Source organism: Phaseolus vulgaris, chromosome 6 (genome assembly GCF_000499845.2).
Source record: "Phaseolus vulgaris cultivar G19833 chromosome 6, P. vulgaris v2.0, whole genome shotgun sequence".
NCBI lineage: Eukaryota > Viridiplantae > Streptophyta > Magnoliopsida > Fabales > Fabaceae > Phaseolus > Phaseolus vulgaris.
This window is the reverse complement of record NC_023754.2, coordinates 15291627-15307173: the sequence shown is the minus strand read 5'-3', so window position 1 is coordinate 15307173 and position 15547 is coordinate 15291627. Positions and strand designations below refer to the sequence as shown.

Here is a 15547-nt window from a genome sequence, read left to right as displayed (position 1 = left end):
TAAGCTTAGTTCAATCTTATAGGCTTGTAAAGTGATATTTGTACTCATTTATATACTATGAACTCTGATAGAAAACCTATCATAATTTATTAAGAAGTGGGTTTTAAGCAACTCTAATAGAAAACCTATCATAATTTATTAAGAAGTGACTTTAAGTCTAATTTAACCTTACAAAATCGGCTTGTAAGTGAGGTTTGTGCCTATTTGTATACTATGAACTTCGATAGAAAATCTATCATAATTTATTAGGAAGTAGATTTTAAGCCTAATTCATCCTTACAAAATTGGTTTTTAAGGTGAGGTTTGCACTCATTTACTTATTATGAATTGGTTTTATCTCTATTCGATATGCGATTTCCAACCTAATTTATGATAAATATTTATTATCATTGAAAATTCTATACTTTAGTAATGACGTTTAAGACTAAAAATACTTCTTTTTGATATCTTGTATTAAATGAATTTAAAAGTTTTTGTGACGTTTCGTTCTGGAGTCTAAACAAATGTTTGTAACAAAATTTTATGATAATAAATAAATAATATATGTAATAAGGTTATAATGTGAAGTTGTTAATACTTAGAGATGTGTACAAAGTAGTCAAGTGTAGGTAAGAATACCATTTTGGCACGATATCCAAATATGTGATTTTGTTGGGTTCTTTTGAGAGTAAAGATCAAATAGATTTCAAGTATAAGTTATAAAAAATCTCATATAAATGATTATGTTATCACTTTCAAGTAAATCCTTTTAAGGTAATAAATTTGTGTGTTTTTTATTCTTGTATATTGCTTCTCTTACCTATTTTTATTATACTCAATGTGGGACTCCAACTCACATTTGACTTTAATAAATCTAAGTCAAATAAACTTTCAATTTAGTGACAATTCAAAACACAACATATCGAAATATATTTAGCTAACTATAATTTAAGTCTCATAAAAAATAAATTATATTATGCAATGTGATGAGCATATAAAAAAATATGCAGATAAAAAGGAAAACCTGATCACCAAAATCAAAATGTTTAATAAAATTGGTAAGTTTTATGATATTTTATATATTTTTGTAATAATTATTATGAATTATATTAATAAATATAACCACATCTCAAATTATATTGTAGGTACAACTTTTACCTTAATTTCTCAATGTAATAACCTAATAAAAAAACCCTAATTTTTACTATGTTGTTCCAATCTTGCCTTCAACTTTGCCTTCACACCCACCCCAATGAAGTGAGAATCCTATGATCCTCCACCATCCACTCTTAAGCAAGGAGGAGAAGTCCTTCATGACCACGAGCACAACACTATAGAGGTAGAGTGACTTGTGTAATAAAGATAGAGGAAAAGCCACACGGAGGAAGTAAATGATGAGTAATGGAGTCAAAGAAGCCATGGGTAACATCGAGAAGCTAATGTCATCCAATATCTCGTGTCCCTTCATCTTAAATTTTAGGTTAATGTTTTCCACATAACACTATGAATTGTCGAATTGAAGTATATGTGCATTTGGGGGTAAAGGTTGATGTGGTAGTAGTCATTCAACTTTCTAATAACCATGTTAGTAACACAAACAATGGTAGCACAAATTAGAATTGTATTGAATATATAAGGATTGTTTACAATGTTGAATACGATGAAGCAATAAAACTTCAAAAAAGGTAAATTTGTTTGATCGTATACTATTCTTTACTTAGTTATGGTGTATAATGAATTTTGTATCTAGGTTCATTATGTTTCAATGAATCTTTTAGATGATGAGAAACAATATAAGGTGAATTTGTAAGAGAAATCTTATGTGATTTGCAAGCTCCCGAAGATGACTTCTTTTTTCTAAAAAGACTAGATGGTTTGTTAGTATGCATAAGGATTGTACAGTGATTGAAATTATGTTGTTTGAATAAAATTAAGAAGTTGTACACTAGAACAAAATGGCACATGCTCTTAAATCATTGTGTTTGTGTTTGTTTAGATTTTGTATTATTAAAAATCATCCAAGAGTATTGTTTAATGCAATTTTATAGGTTTTCTTATATTTCAACGAGTTAATTTTTATTTTGATTTTAGTGAGTATTTATTTTTTCATCTTTAAACTTTGAAATAAAGATTCAGGTAAATATGTACTTCTAAATAAACCACCTCTTATATTTTTCAATGGAGTTTGTGTACATGTTCATTCATGGTATACTTTTGGAGGTTGTTTCAATGAATCTTTTATGTTATAAGTAATAATGTTAGATGAATTTGTAGGAAGAGTCCTCTGAATTTTGCATATTGAGAAAGATGACTTAATTTTTCTTATCTTTTTTTCCTAACATATTAGGATTCTTTCTTAATGTGTATAAGGATTGTAAAATTATTGAATTGTGCTCTTTGAGTAAAATTAAAAAAGCAATGCACTTAAAATAAAAAAGTATGTACTCTTTAATCACTATGTTTGTGTCTTGTTGAATGTTGTATTATCCAAAATCACATATGATAATTTGCTAATGCAATTTTATAGGTTTTTTTTTCATTTTAAGGTGTTATTTTTTATTTTGATTTCAGTGATTTATTTTTCTTCTTTGTTCTCCTCTTTAAAGTTTAATAACAACATGATGTTACATTGTTATAAGTTTTGTAGATTTAAGTATTTCTCCTTTTCTAAAGAAGTGAACTCTTCATTTAATTATAGTATACAATGAAATATGTGCACATATTTACTTATGCTATGCTTTTGGAGTACATTTTAGTTGATCTTTTAGCTAACAAATACTAATATATGATGAATTTATAAATCTTCTTTCATTTTCTCACTAAAGAATTTACCTTCATTTTTTCTTATATTTTTATTTCATTTTCCCTAACATATTAGTATTATTTATTGGTGTGTTGAAATTGTGTTATTTGAGTAAGATTCATAAGTAGTGCACACAAAAAAATGCATATACTCTCAAATCAATATGTGTTTGTTTGATTGTTATATTATTCAAAGTTATTATGTGTTTGTATGAATGTAGTATTACCTAAAATCATGTAGGAGTATTAATTAGTACAATTTAATAGTTTTTATTATTATTTTAAAGAGTTATTTTTTATTTTGATTTTAGTGAGATTTTTTATTTGTTTTCCTCCTCAAAATTTAAAATAATATGTTACATTGTTATGAGTTTTGTAGATTTAGGCATCTCTACTTATAAAGGAGTCCTTTCGTTAACCATAGTTTACAATGAAGTTTGTGTACAAGTGCATTATTACACTATTGGAGGATATATCTTCCATCGTTTGCAAGGTTGATGAAGATAACTTCATATTTTTATCTTTTATCTTTTTCCTAACATAATTGAATGTTATGATTTGTTAGTGTATGGATAATGATTACAATATGATTGAAATTGTGTTATCTAAGTAAATTATGTAATATACTATAACAAAAAAGGAATGTGTTCTCAAATCACTATGTTTGTGTTTGGTTGAATGTTGCATTTTCCAAAATCACATTAGAGTATTAGTTAATGTATATTTTACAATGTGATTGAGATTGTGTTATCCAAGTATATATTATGTTATATACTACAACAAAAAAGAAATATGCTCTCAAATCACTATGTTTGTGTTTGGTTAAATGTTGCATTTTCCAAAATCACATTATATTTTAGTTTATCTTTTAGCTGACAAGTACTAATGTATGATGAATTTATAAAAGTCTCATGTCATTTTCTCACTAAGAAATATGCCTTCATTTTTTCTTATATTTTTCTTTTCTTTTCCCTAACATATTACTTTGTATAAGAATTGCTTAGTGATTGAAATTGTGTTATTTGAGTATGACTAATAAGTAGTGCAAAAAAACAAAAGAGGTATATACTCTCAAATCACTATATGTTTGAATGTTATATTATCTAAATTATTATGTTTTTTGTTTGAATGTTATATTGTTCAAAATTATTATGTTTCTGTTTGAATGCAGTATTATCCAAAATCATGTAGGATGGTTAGTGCAATTTAATAGATTTTTATTATTTCAAATAGTTTTTTTTTGTTTTGATTTTAGTGAGAATTTTTTTTTATCTATTTTCCACTTCAAACATTGAAATAATATGTTACATTGGTATGAGTTTTTTAGATTCAGGTATCCCTACTTATAAAGGAGTCATTTTGTTAATTATATTTTACAATGAAATTTGTATACAAGTTCATTAATGATTACACAATGAGGATATACCTTTCATCATTTGCAGACCGAGGAAGATAACTTCATCTTTCTTATCTTTTATCTTTTCCCTAGCATAATTGAGTGTTATGCTCGATTAGTGTGTATGGATAAGATTACAATGCGATTGAAATGATGTTATTAAGTAAATTATGTAATATAACAAAAGGAATATGCTCGCAAATTACTATGTTTGTGTTTGGTTAAATATTGCATTTTTCGAAATCACATTGGAGTATTGATGAATGCAATTTTAGGTATATATGTGTGTATGTATGTATGTATATATAAAGAGAAATTACACTCACCTCTCTTGATATATTCTTATATGACACTTATATATTCTCTTTCTGGTAAATAAACATCTTTCGATTAAACTCATTATAAGGTCAAAATAACCTATCTCTTGGTGTATAAGTTGAGAAGGGCACTCTAATGAAGGTTGAAAATAAAATTACATAAAGATCCACACGTGAAGGATGCTCTAACGCTAAAGTTGGTAAGTGAACAAGAGAACAACTACAAAATAAGCACACATATTAAAAGAATGAGTTCAAGTTGAAGTTTGTCTTCTTATTGTGGGCGTGCCATTATATATGTTTGTTTGGACTTATCTTTTAGTATATATTTCTATCATATTAGATCATATAAAGTTGTTGTAATCAAGTAATATGCTGAAGATAAGAGTTTATCCCTCAGGCTCTGTTACTTGGTGGTTATGTAACTAGTGTGTTTATGCGTGCATATATATATATATAATATACACACAAACACACACACACATATATATATATATATAATATAATATAATATAATAAGTCATGTCCTAAGACTTTATCTCTTTATAACAACATAATTATTATTTGAATATGTAAGATAGTAATTAATTATAAAATAATAATTGATATATAAGATAATTGGTGAGTATCTCAACGTATATAGGTACACAAGTTCCTAAACTTGAAATTTGCATATAGTATGAATTACATAGATAAATAATTTGTTATTATTGATATTTCAAGAAGTTAGACAAAGTTAAAAATGGTCAATGCATGAAGTTGACTTGAAGATGCTTAACAATTAACAAATAAAGGTCAAATAGAATAACCAAGTTAATAATAAGTTGTTAGACATAAATTTATCTTGATAAAGTGGTACATTAATTTTACATTGTTTTAAACAAAGAAAATACAAATCCAAGACAAAATAAAATTTGTGATAATTATTTTTTATATTCAAATTTTAATTAAGCATGTCAACGTGACTATGAATGATTTTAATATATTCTCTTAATCACGTTTATCATGTACAAAAGTACAAGAATTATATAAGAGGTTTTTCCATGAAGGTGTATACAAATTGTGTAAAAGTTTGATTTGGTTTGGTTCAAATTGCATAATTAATTTAAATTAAACCAAACTACATCGCACATGTTTTATTTTGTCATTCTTTAGTACAAACCGAATCAAATCGCACCATGAATATCTTATTCAGAGGTTCATTCAGAGAAGTTTGACTTTATTTACATGAGTGTATGAGGTACAAAAGTGATATTGCATTAGAGGTCCATCCATTAAAGTGTGATTGCGTCTACATGAGTGTGAGATGTACACTAAAAGAGAAAAATTGTATCAAAAGATTTTCTTGGATACTCGATCTCAGAAGGTCAAGAGTGGTATAGATCTCAATCTGGGTATACATCGATAAAGAAATACATTTTTCTTTTAAGACACTTCGTGATCCTTCGTTTACTCGAGCTTGGGGAGCCAGTATATGATATGTATTTGACCACTTGTCCACTCGCCTTGATTGTTGTAGTGATTGTATTATTACTTTGTGATTGCAAGAGGTGGTTAAACAAATGAATAAGGAATTTATTTTTGCATCCTCTTAGGGGGTGTGTAAAATATGAAGTTGTCCCTAAACTTGGGATACATCATCTTCATCTTCCCTCCTCTCTATCGTTATTCGTTGCTCACTCATGCATCAATAGCTTGGACCTTTTCTCACAATTTTTTTCATTGTCACTATTGTTGCAATGACAACCACCACATACCGTGACACCATTTTTTTTCATGAAAGGTGTGTGATGCACTTTTATCATTTAATTTATATGGGTTCTATAATACTCTATATTACGTTATCCAAGAATTTCATGGATTGTGTAATCAGAGAGTGACTTATGGATTATATAATCTAGAAGTGTTTTTGTGGGAATAATAGCTAATGGGTTGTGCAATTTGGAAGTAACTTATGGATGAACGTTGTCCTCTTCTCAATTGTTGGATCCACTCTAATCCAACAAGTTCAAATGGTTGAGCATGAAACGACATGACCAACTGAACCGTTAGATCTCTTATATCAGGAAATAGGTTAAACTCAAACGAAATACTAAGAAACGCACGTCTAATCACCATTAACACTACAAACCATTAATGATCAAAATTGTCACTTTCTACCTCGAGACACCAAACAGTGACATCTAGAATATTTCTAAAAGTTTCTCATCAAGCCTAGGGTGCAAGTGTACCGTTCGGGGCCGAGTGAACCACGTCACTCGGTATCGAATGTCGTCTTATCAAATATAATTCATGCACCAAAGTATATTTTAGCTTTAGCTTAATTTGCATATGTTTTCATGAATAGAAATAAATGAAGAGATTCAACTCTACCTACATAATGTTCTTCAGTGAAGAGTCGTGCTCCACAAATTACAAATTGCTAGAGTTAATTTATCAAACCATTAAGATACCAAACCGAAATGAAATTCACCACAACTGAAATCTCTAAAACCCAAAAATCAACAAAAGGAAACCATACCAATTCAATCCAATCAAATCAGAGAACATTGGATAAATCGAATTCAGAAAGAATGTGAACAAACCTGAACAAATCCTTCCGCGAAGGCGCCGATGGTGGCGATTTCGGATAATCGCGAAATGATTTCATACAACTTGGTGACAACTTCGTGAGGAGGGTTCATGAGGAGCGTTTGAGCGTTTAGGGTTTGACTGTGAGGAGCGTTTGAACATTTAGGGCTTCAAGTTTAGACAGAGAGAGAGGTTTGAGCGTTTAGGGCTTCGTGTTTAGGCAGAGAGAGAGGTTTGACTGTTTAGTCAAACCAAATTTTCAAAAATAATTGGGAATAAACTAATTTCGGTTATCAAAAATATTTTAAAAAATAATTGGGAATAATGAGGGAAGAAAAACTTGTTTTTATTCTAAAGTATAATTGTGACAGTTGAAAATGACATATTTTGAAAGATAATTGTGGTGGTTAGTCAAATGACATATTATATTGAAATTTGTGGCGATTATTAATAACCGCCATATTAAACCGTCACTTTTTACACGATTTTTTGTAGTGCTTTCTCTAACAAGTGAACAACACATAAAATATCAAAATTAATTTGATACGTAAATGAATTTTAATTACAATTGTTCTTATAACTTCTAGAGCAATTTGTTCTCCAATCCCAATATTTACTTTTGAAATATTAGATTTGTTGAACTCTTTAAAAAGTTCTTGATCATGAGTAATGTGACTTGTACAATCACTATCCATAAGTGAATCATGTGTAGATTTGTTGGTTGTAAAATATGATGCAACAAGAAGTTATTACTCTTGTGATTCGTCCTATACACTCTTGACAAATTCTTAGGGATGTTGGAATTTACATATCTTTTCTACATGTCCCAATTAACAACATTTGTGAAATTTTATATCTAGCATTCACCAATACCTATTGTGTTAGTGAGTTTTTTTTTCTGCATTAACAACAAGACAAAAAAATGTGTGTTATTATTTTGGTTGTATTTGCTCCTTTTGTAGTTATTTTTTAAAAGCACCTTTGATAATATGAACTAAAGTACCTTCAAAACACAATCTTTTTTCATTAATCTCCATTGCTCTTGTACTTGTAAAACATGTATGACTTCTATCAAAGTAATTGTAGACATATCCTTTGTATTTTCCAATAAAGTAATAGATAGTTCATATTTATAACACTATTACCAAAATTTTCTCAACTAGTCTACAATCACGAAAATCCTTACCCAACAATTTTTCTTGTTAGCAATGCCAAACAACGTGTTTGAGTATTTAATAGTTGTCGTTTTGCTGTCAAATTAAGATTATTCTAGCATAGACCTATTTCACGCTAGAAAGATGATAGTATAGATATAGTCAAATGACCCCAAGTCGTCTTCTAATGGTGAAATTAGTAAATCAATGTTTAGAATATATCTACAAGAAAGAAAAGTTAGCAATAACAATAAAGATAAAAAGGGGTTAAAATTGTTGTGCAGAAAAAAAAAATCAATTAAAAAGCGATTGATCCCAAGTTCTTCCACCATTGAATTCTTCACAGGTTCTCTAAAGATTATTCCTTTCTCAATCGTCCAACAGAGTTAAACCAGATTGAACATGCGCCAATCTAATTCAAATGAAACTCACTAGTAAAGTATGCGTTTATTGGTTTAATCAGTGTACCTACTTTGTTCCATACCTATACTTCATGGGAATGCTTTTCTCCTCTCCCTTGAATCATGTGCCCAAGAAATTAATTAGAACAATGCAAACTAACTAAAAAACCAAAATTTAAGATAGGGAAGACTCTTAATCATGCATTCAAGTATAACCTCTCACAAAAACCATTTTTCCAGGAGATTAAACTATTCAAACAACTGCTATAGAGAATTAAAAATTGAAACTTTTATTGAAAAAAACCTCAAAACTCAATTTACAAAATAATCAACAAAAAAGGTTTAGCCTTCCATGCGAAAGTGAGAATGAAAAACAAAAGAATTACAAAGAAGAAAAGAAACTAAAAAAACCCTATCAAACTCCTCTAAAATGCGATCCCAAAAGCTCCATAGTCTCTTTTATAATATTCTTTTCCAAATAACCTCAAGTTTTATTATTGCTTCTCTTTCATAAATATTGTTTCCCAATTTTCTTCATATTTGTGCATTGATTATAATTGATTCCAACATTGATGTGAGAGATATTGCAGAAGATTTTCTTAAATAATGTCTTCAAATTATATTTTCTCTATTTTTGAAGGATATTGCACAAGAATAATTGTAAGATTTTTAGAGAATATTCCGACAAAAATTTGCATTCAATTCTTAAAATATTTACAGATTTAGTTCTCTAATTCTTTATTTCAGATTTTGTCTCCTATCTTGATCCAAAAGAAGAAACTTAGGTTAAAAATACAAAATTAACATAAATAAAAATAAAGGTCCAAATAAACTTAAAATTAGAAGAATATTAATTAAAACAATAAATTTATTATTACATTCCAATAATTTATGATTAAAGTTAATTATTGTGAATAAAATTATGTTTATCAGTATTTCTTAATTCTTGGAGACTCTTTGATCTTTACAATTCAAATTCACTTATCAAATTTAACACTTTCAAATATTCTTATTTTCTTTATACTTTTCTTTCAAATAATCTCAAATTTCTTTGAATGAGTTTAGGGTCATGATTATAGGAGGATAACTTGTAAAACACCAATAAATAAACGTTACCTCGCCTTTACCTTCTTTGTTATTTTTTCTTTTGCATTTTATTTAGGGCATGGTGGAATTTTTAAGCAATGAATAAAAAATGTAATCTCCTTCTACAACCTTCCATATAACTAATCCATTTAGATACGTCTTGCAACTCATAGATAATAACTTTGTCATCGAAGAGTAAAATAATGACTTGTAAGAAATTTATTTCTTTTGTCATTTTATAAGTCCTGTAAAAATAATCAATTCTTAAATTTTGAAATTTGAAATATATTTTAAAAGTATAAGAAATATATTATATAGAGAACCTATGATTTAGTTTATTTATGTACAATATATATATAATAAAAATGTAGCATAATCTTAAATATTAACAATATCTCAATTTTAATTTTCTATATCTAAATAATAGTTAAATATATTTTTATTTTAAAAAAATATTTGAAAAAGTAAAATAGTTTTTAAATTTAATTTATATAAAAGATATTAAGCAAACAATCTTAACAATATTTTATTTTTTATCTGGTATAAAGTTTCATGGATAACTTTTTCTTAAACATACACAGTTGGATGAATATCAACACACTCTTAGAAAAAAGAAAATAAAAAAAAAATTATATATGTTAATTTGTAATAGTTATTTTTTTCAAAATCAAATTTTTAATTTATGCATAAATTTATTTTTAGTTCCTAAAATGTTTATTATTGTCTTTTCTTCTTGTATGTTACATTAGTTTTTAGAGTTCTTTACCATTTTTATTTCAACAGAATTTTTTTCCTAGACCTACCCTTTAGTTAAATTTTACTTAATTGTTGTTATTAAAAAAACAATTTTTATTTCCTATAATCTAAAATTTATTTTTTGATTGAGAATCTTAAATTTATATTATATGATCTTAAACTCATAATCTAATTTATAATGATATGCATAAAATTTCTAATTTATTTTCTTTTTATTTTATTTTCAAGATTATAACTACATATTTTAAGATAAATAGTCTTATTTTTTTTTGTTACAAAATATGCATGACATTGAAGTTCAACATTAATATATATATATATATATATATATATATATATATATATATATATATATATATATAAAGGAAGCAAAATATGTTATTTAATATTCATAGTAATTAAATTAAATTTTATTTTATTTTTTATTATTTTCTATGGAAAATAATTAAACTAAACAGGGTTTGATATAAGTAGCAGCCACGCCATATAGTTGAATGCTATTGTCTCCCTCTTCAAGCAATCCAACCCTAACACACTTCAGCCACGCTTCTCACAGGTTTTGTTATCATGAACCAAACTCATCAGTTCGTTTTTCTTTTTTGCCCCTTTTGTTTGTTGAGGGAAAATCTGTTTCTTAGTATTGCAATCGATCAGAAAACCCAAGCCTTTAGAATTTAGCATTTTGCAATGAAAAAGCAATTAGGGAAAATCACAAAGCGGGAATTAAGCGATTTTTTTATAAATATTTTACTCTTTTTGCTTTTGATAATTGCTAATGTTCAGGTTTTGTAGTAGTGTGTGGTGTATGGCCTACACTGATTTCGTGAATTTGTTGTTGGCCGTTGCGGTTTGGTGTACTGCTTACCTTACTGTTGCAGTTCTCGCTTCCGTACGAGCAGTCAATTACCTTTGTACTTTCTGAAACCTCCTTGCAGTTTCATAAGATTACCATGGGTTATGCACAGCTTGTCATAGGTCCTGCTGGTAGTGGCAAGGTAATTTTATTGTTTTCACAGAATTTGTTGAGTTAAACCACATACCAAGGTTTTAAATTTGCTATTTAACAAAAATTAAATTACTGTGAAAATTTGCTAGCAAATATGATCTTATTGTGTTTGTCAATTTTGCCTGAGTTAAGCCCCTATCAAAGTTTTAAATTGCTGTTACATTGCACAATGTAAAAATGTAATTACTGTGGAGATTTGCAAGCAAATGTGGCTGCAAGTTAATTTTGTCCATTTTGCTGAACTTGCTGAGTTAGACAATATATAAAGGTTTTAAATGGAAGTTACACTGCAATTACTGTTGAAAATTGTTAGCAAGTGTGGCTGCAATTGAGGTTTATAGAGGTGTTGCTTCCATTGCAGTTTTAGATCTCAGTTTGGAAACTTGTTGTGTATGCTTGTAAGCTTATAATTTGTTTGAGACGTGCTTGTGCTTATCTGTGTTTTTTTGTGCAATCAGTCTACCTATTGCTCTAGTTTGTATGAATACTGTGTGGCTTCGCGGCGAACAATTCACGTTGTGAACCTTGATCCTGCTGCTGAAAATTTTGACTATCCTGTTGCAATGGGTAAATAAAACGTGTTATTATGTAGTTCTTTCTTTCAAGGGTTTGGATTTTTGTTATCCTTGGAGGTTGACTTTTGGGCTGTGATGCTGGCAGATATCAGGGAGCTCATTTCTCTGGATGATGTTATGGAGGAACTTGGATTGGGTCCTAATGGTGGTCTTGTTTACTGCATGGAGTATCCTTTTTCCTCGATTATGTTTAACAGTCCAGTTGATCTGTTTCTCCCTTTTCCCTTTGTTTACCCATGTTAGTTTTTTACTGTTTTAAAAATTTGATTTAAGATTTGGTTGCCTTAATAATTATATTTAGGAACCTTGAAGATAACCTGGATGATTGGCTCACTGAGGAATTGGACAATTATTTAGATGATGATTACTTGATTTTTGACTGCCCTGGTATTCACTCTTTACAAAGATTTTTGGTTGACTTGACAAATTGAGATAAAAAAGCTTTACCTTGTAATGTTTTACAGGTCAGATAGAACTTTATTCACACGTGCCAGTGCTTAAGAATTTTGTGGAACATCTGAAACGGAAAAATTTTAGTGTTTGTGCTGTTTACTTACTTGATTCTCAGGTTTGTGGTAGTTTGCTGAAACCAAATTTTCTTTTAAGCTTTTGGCTCTCTTGTATTCCTTCAGGCTTCCAGCTGTTGTATATTTTTTGGATTATCATCTTTGTTGACTAATGATTTTAAAATGTTTCCAGTTCATGACAGATGTGACCAAATTTATAAGTGGATGCATGGCATGCCTTTCTGCAATGGTTCAACTTGAACTACCTCATGTTAATATCCTCTCAAAGATGGACCTAGTGACTAACAAGAAAGATCTTGAAGAGTAATCACTATCACTAATTTTTCTTTCCCAAACATGTTTTCATAATTTCATTCATTGAAGTTATAATATACTTTTGCTCTTAGTTTTTTGGATCCAGAGCCCACCTTTTTACTGTCTGAATTGAATCAACGGATGGGTCCTCAATATGCAAAGTTGAATAAAGCTTTGATTGAATTGGTGGGTCATCTATGATTTTTTTAAAGTTATGCTATTTTCCCCCTTTCCCAATAGTATTATAAGTTAATAAAAAACTATGTACATATTGGTTTTCAATGTTAAACCATTGATTAATGTATGTGTGATGTGCCATGTGATGTTATATTACACAATTTGATAGCAGTTTATGGGTGCTGGGTTTGTGTAGAATGTTGGACTACTATCAAGGAACATAGATAGCTATTTCATTAGAGTTGTTATATCCTGAAGTACAGTGGATTTGTGTAGACAACAATTTCTAAGTTTAAATAATCATTTCAGTTGATCCTTAGTCTTTTATAAGAGTAATACTTGGGGATGTTAAGATTATTGGTTGATGTTTCTTTTTTAAATATCATATTTTGTCTCAGTACAGTCATACTCATGTGGTTCAGACCGGCCACCTGTTTTATTATTTAAATGCATTTTGTTTCCAAACTTTGGGGTCAGTCTACTAAACTAACTCCATTTTGCTATGTTTCTAGTCACAGTTATTCATCACCTCTTCAATGTGTATGTATATATATGAATTTTGCATTTCCTTTGGGATCAGTCTTAAAAAATAATTAAGGGATTTGGTTCTGCTTAACCCATTCCCATGTATCTTCTTGGGACAATCAATCCCTATTGAACTCTATGTCAGCATTTTTTTCTATTCTATCAGTTTTTTTATTTATTTCCCCTTTCTGAACAGGTGAGTAACTATAACATGGTGAGTTTTATACCACTAGACTTGAGGAAGGAAAAAAGGTATTTTTTTTTTTTCCTTGCATATCTTAACTACGTGTTCATTTCTTGAACAATCTTATACTTATATAGTTAGCATATAGTGGATATAATTTTGTATGTGGCTGTGCATCATAGACTGGTATTGGACATCTACCATGGGTGATACTGAAATATTAAATCTGAATGGAATGAACTGAAACAGGTGTAAATTATTTTTACCGAAGAAAGAAAAAGAGAGAATGACAACTATTGTAGTTGATGATAGTACCATGGACCAACTGTAGGTTCATGGGCCAAGACGGCTGTATTTTACACCTGTTTCCCTAGGCTAAAGGCTTAAGCTTGACTGTAATTCAGATGAGGCACTAGTGGAAGGAATTTTATGTTAGTTATTCGGAGAGAAAGTGTAGATATAGATATGTTATAAAGAGAAGATATAGATTCATTGTATCAGTTTCTTATGTTTTTTGTTGTACCCTTATTTTCTCAATCAATACAAATCACAGTTTTATTTGATAGGAACTGATTCCTATCTCAAATTATGACTCTTGTAGCTTGTGCTTCCAGATCTGTTGGATGACTGTGAGTTGGCAAATGGTTACAGGCTTGAGATGGTTATGAATTAACTTTGACTTGATTTTGTATTAGAGCTTGCCTCTGCAGTATAATGGTTGAAACAAATAGAACATACAGTTTGAATAGTGTGAGGAGTGGGAAGAATAAGTCAATGGTTGAAACAAATAGAACATTCAGTTTGAATAGTGTGAGGAGTGGGAAGAATAAGTCTCATCGTTTAAGAAAATAGACTTGCTTCAATTGTCTTCATGAGATATATGAAGTATGCTGTACTCTGGAATCAACATGCTAACTTGGTGTTGAGATCCTTGAATTCAAACTTATTTTCCTATGTTCAACTGTTTTTTTTGAAGAAAAATACATTTTTTTTACAAAATTTATATTTTTTTATTATGTGAAGTCTGATTTGTTTTCATACAATTCATTATCTTTAAATCTCTTTTCAGTAAACACTTGTCATCAAAAAATTGTTTTTTTATTATAATTGATTATAACAATAAATTTAATTTGGAACATTATAATTTGTTGGCATTACTAATCATGTTCACCCTAAAGTTTCATTGTTTAACCTATTTTGTCGAGTTCTTTTATCTATCCTATTTTCCTTTATACTTTTTGTTGGATTTTTGTATCTGCAGTATACAATATGTACTGGCCCAAATTGACAACTGCATCCAGTATGGGGAAGATGCAGATGTGAAGGTTAAGGATTTCGATCCCGAGGAAGATGATTAGCAATATCTTTCTACACCTCTGTTTCTTTGTATTTTGTTTTACTTGGACATGATGGTGTATGAAGCTCACTCACATTGTTAATACATAGTGTCTGTTCTAAATGTGAATTGGAAAAGCTAAATATTTATACAATTTATCCTTCAATTGGAAAGGTTGTTGGTCATTCTCTTTCTATTATTGTTTGGTTTTTGGTTGTAACATGAGAAGAATTTAGACAGTTGGTTACCACTCGTTGGCAAAGTAGAGAATTAGGAATGACAATGGTTACAATTTCTGTTAAGGTATATCTGAACTGTTATTCCAAAAATTTGGGGATCCAACTACATAAATTTTGGAACTACATAAATTTAACTCTTTTGGGCAAAGTAGAGAACATTCTTGATTTTCACATAAAGAACTACATAAATCTTAATTTGAATAATAGCATTCACTCTTTTCT

At 28.9% G+C, this 15547-nt stretch overlaps 1 protein-coding gene across 4 annotated transcripts; it reads left to right on the top strand.

Moving 5' to 3' along the window:
* Positions 1-10900: 10900 nt before the first annotated feature.
* LOC137831268 (uncharacterized) lies at positions 10901-15259 on the top strand. Of its 4 annotated transcripts, none has more exons than XM_068638869.1 (10): positions 10901-11018; positions 11341-11457; positions 11927-12035; positions 12129-12210; positions 12345-12430; positions 12508-12611; positions 12743-12873; positions 12957-13050; positions 13763-13818; positions 15012-15259. In XM_068638869.1, exons 2-10 carry the CDS (start codon positions 11413-11415, stop codon positions 15106-15108), a joined length of 804 nt encoding a protein of 267 aa, XP_068494970.1. In that variant the 5' UTR covers positions 10901-11018; positions 11341-11412; the 3' UTR covers positions 15109-15259. The 4 variants fall into 4 exon arrangements, with proteins under 4 accessions (XP_068494970.1, XP_068494968.1, XP_068494971.1 ...); XM_068638867.1 differs by having other exon boundaries at positions 10942-11018; positions 11246-11457; XM_068638870.1 differs by having other exon boundaries at positions 10944-11018; positions 11398-11457.
* Positions 15260-15547: the final 288 nt, after the last annotated feature.

Excerpts from the sequence above, each read along its gene's own strand:
- LOC137831268 (XM_068638869.1), top strand. The coding sequence starts at position 11,413 with ATGGGTTATGCACAGCTTGTCATAGGTCCTGCTGGTAGTGGCAAG. Across the intron at positions 12,211-12,344 it reads GGTCTTGTTTACTGCATGGA|GAACCTTGAAGATAACCTGG; the intron begins GTATCCTTTTTC and ends AATTATATTTAG. Across the intron at positions 12,612-12,742 it reads TTTACTTACTTGATTCTCAG|TTCATGACAGATGTGACCAA; the intron begins GTTTGTGGTAGT and ends AAATGTTTCCAG.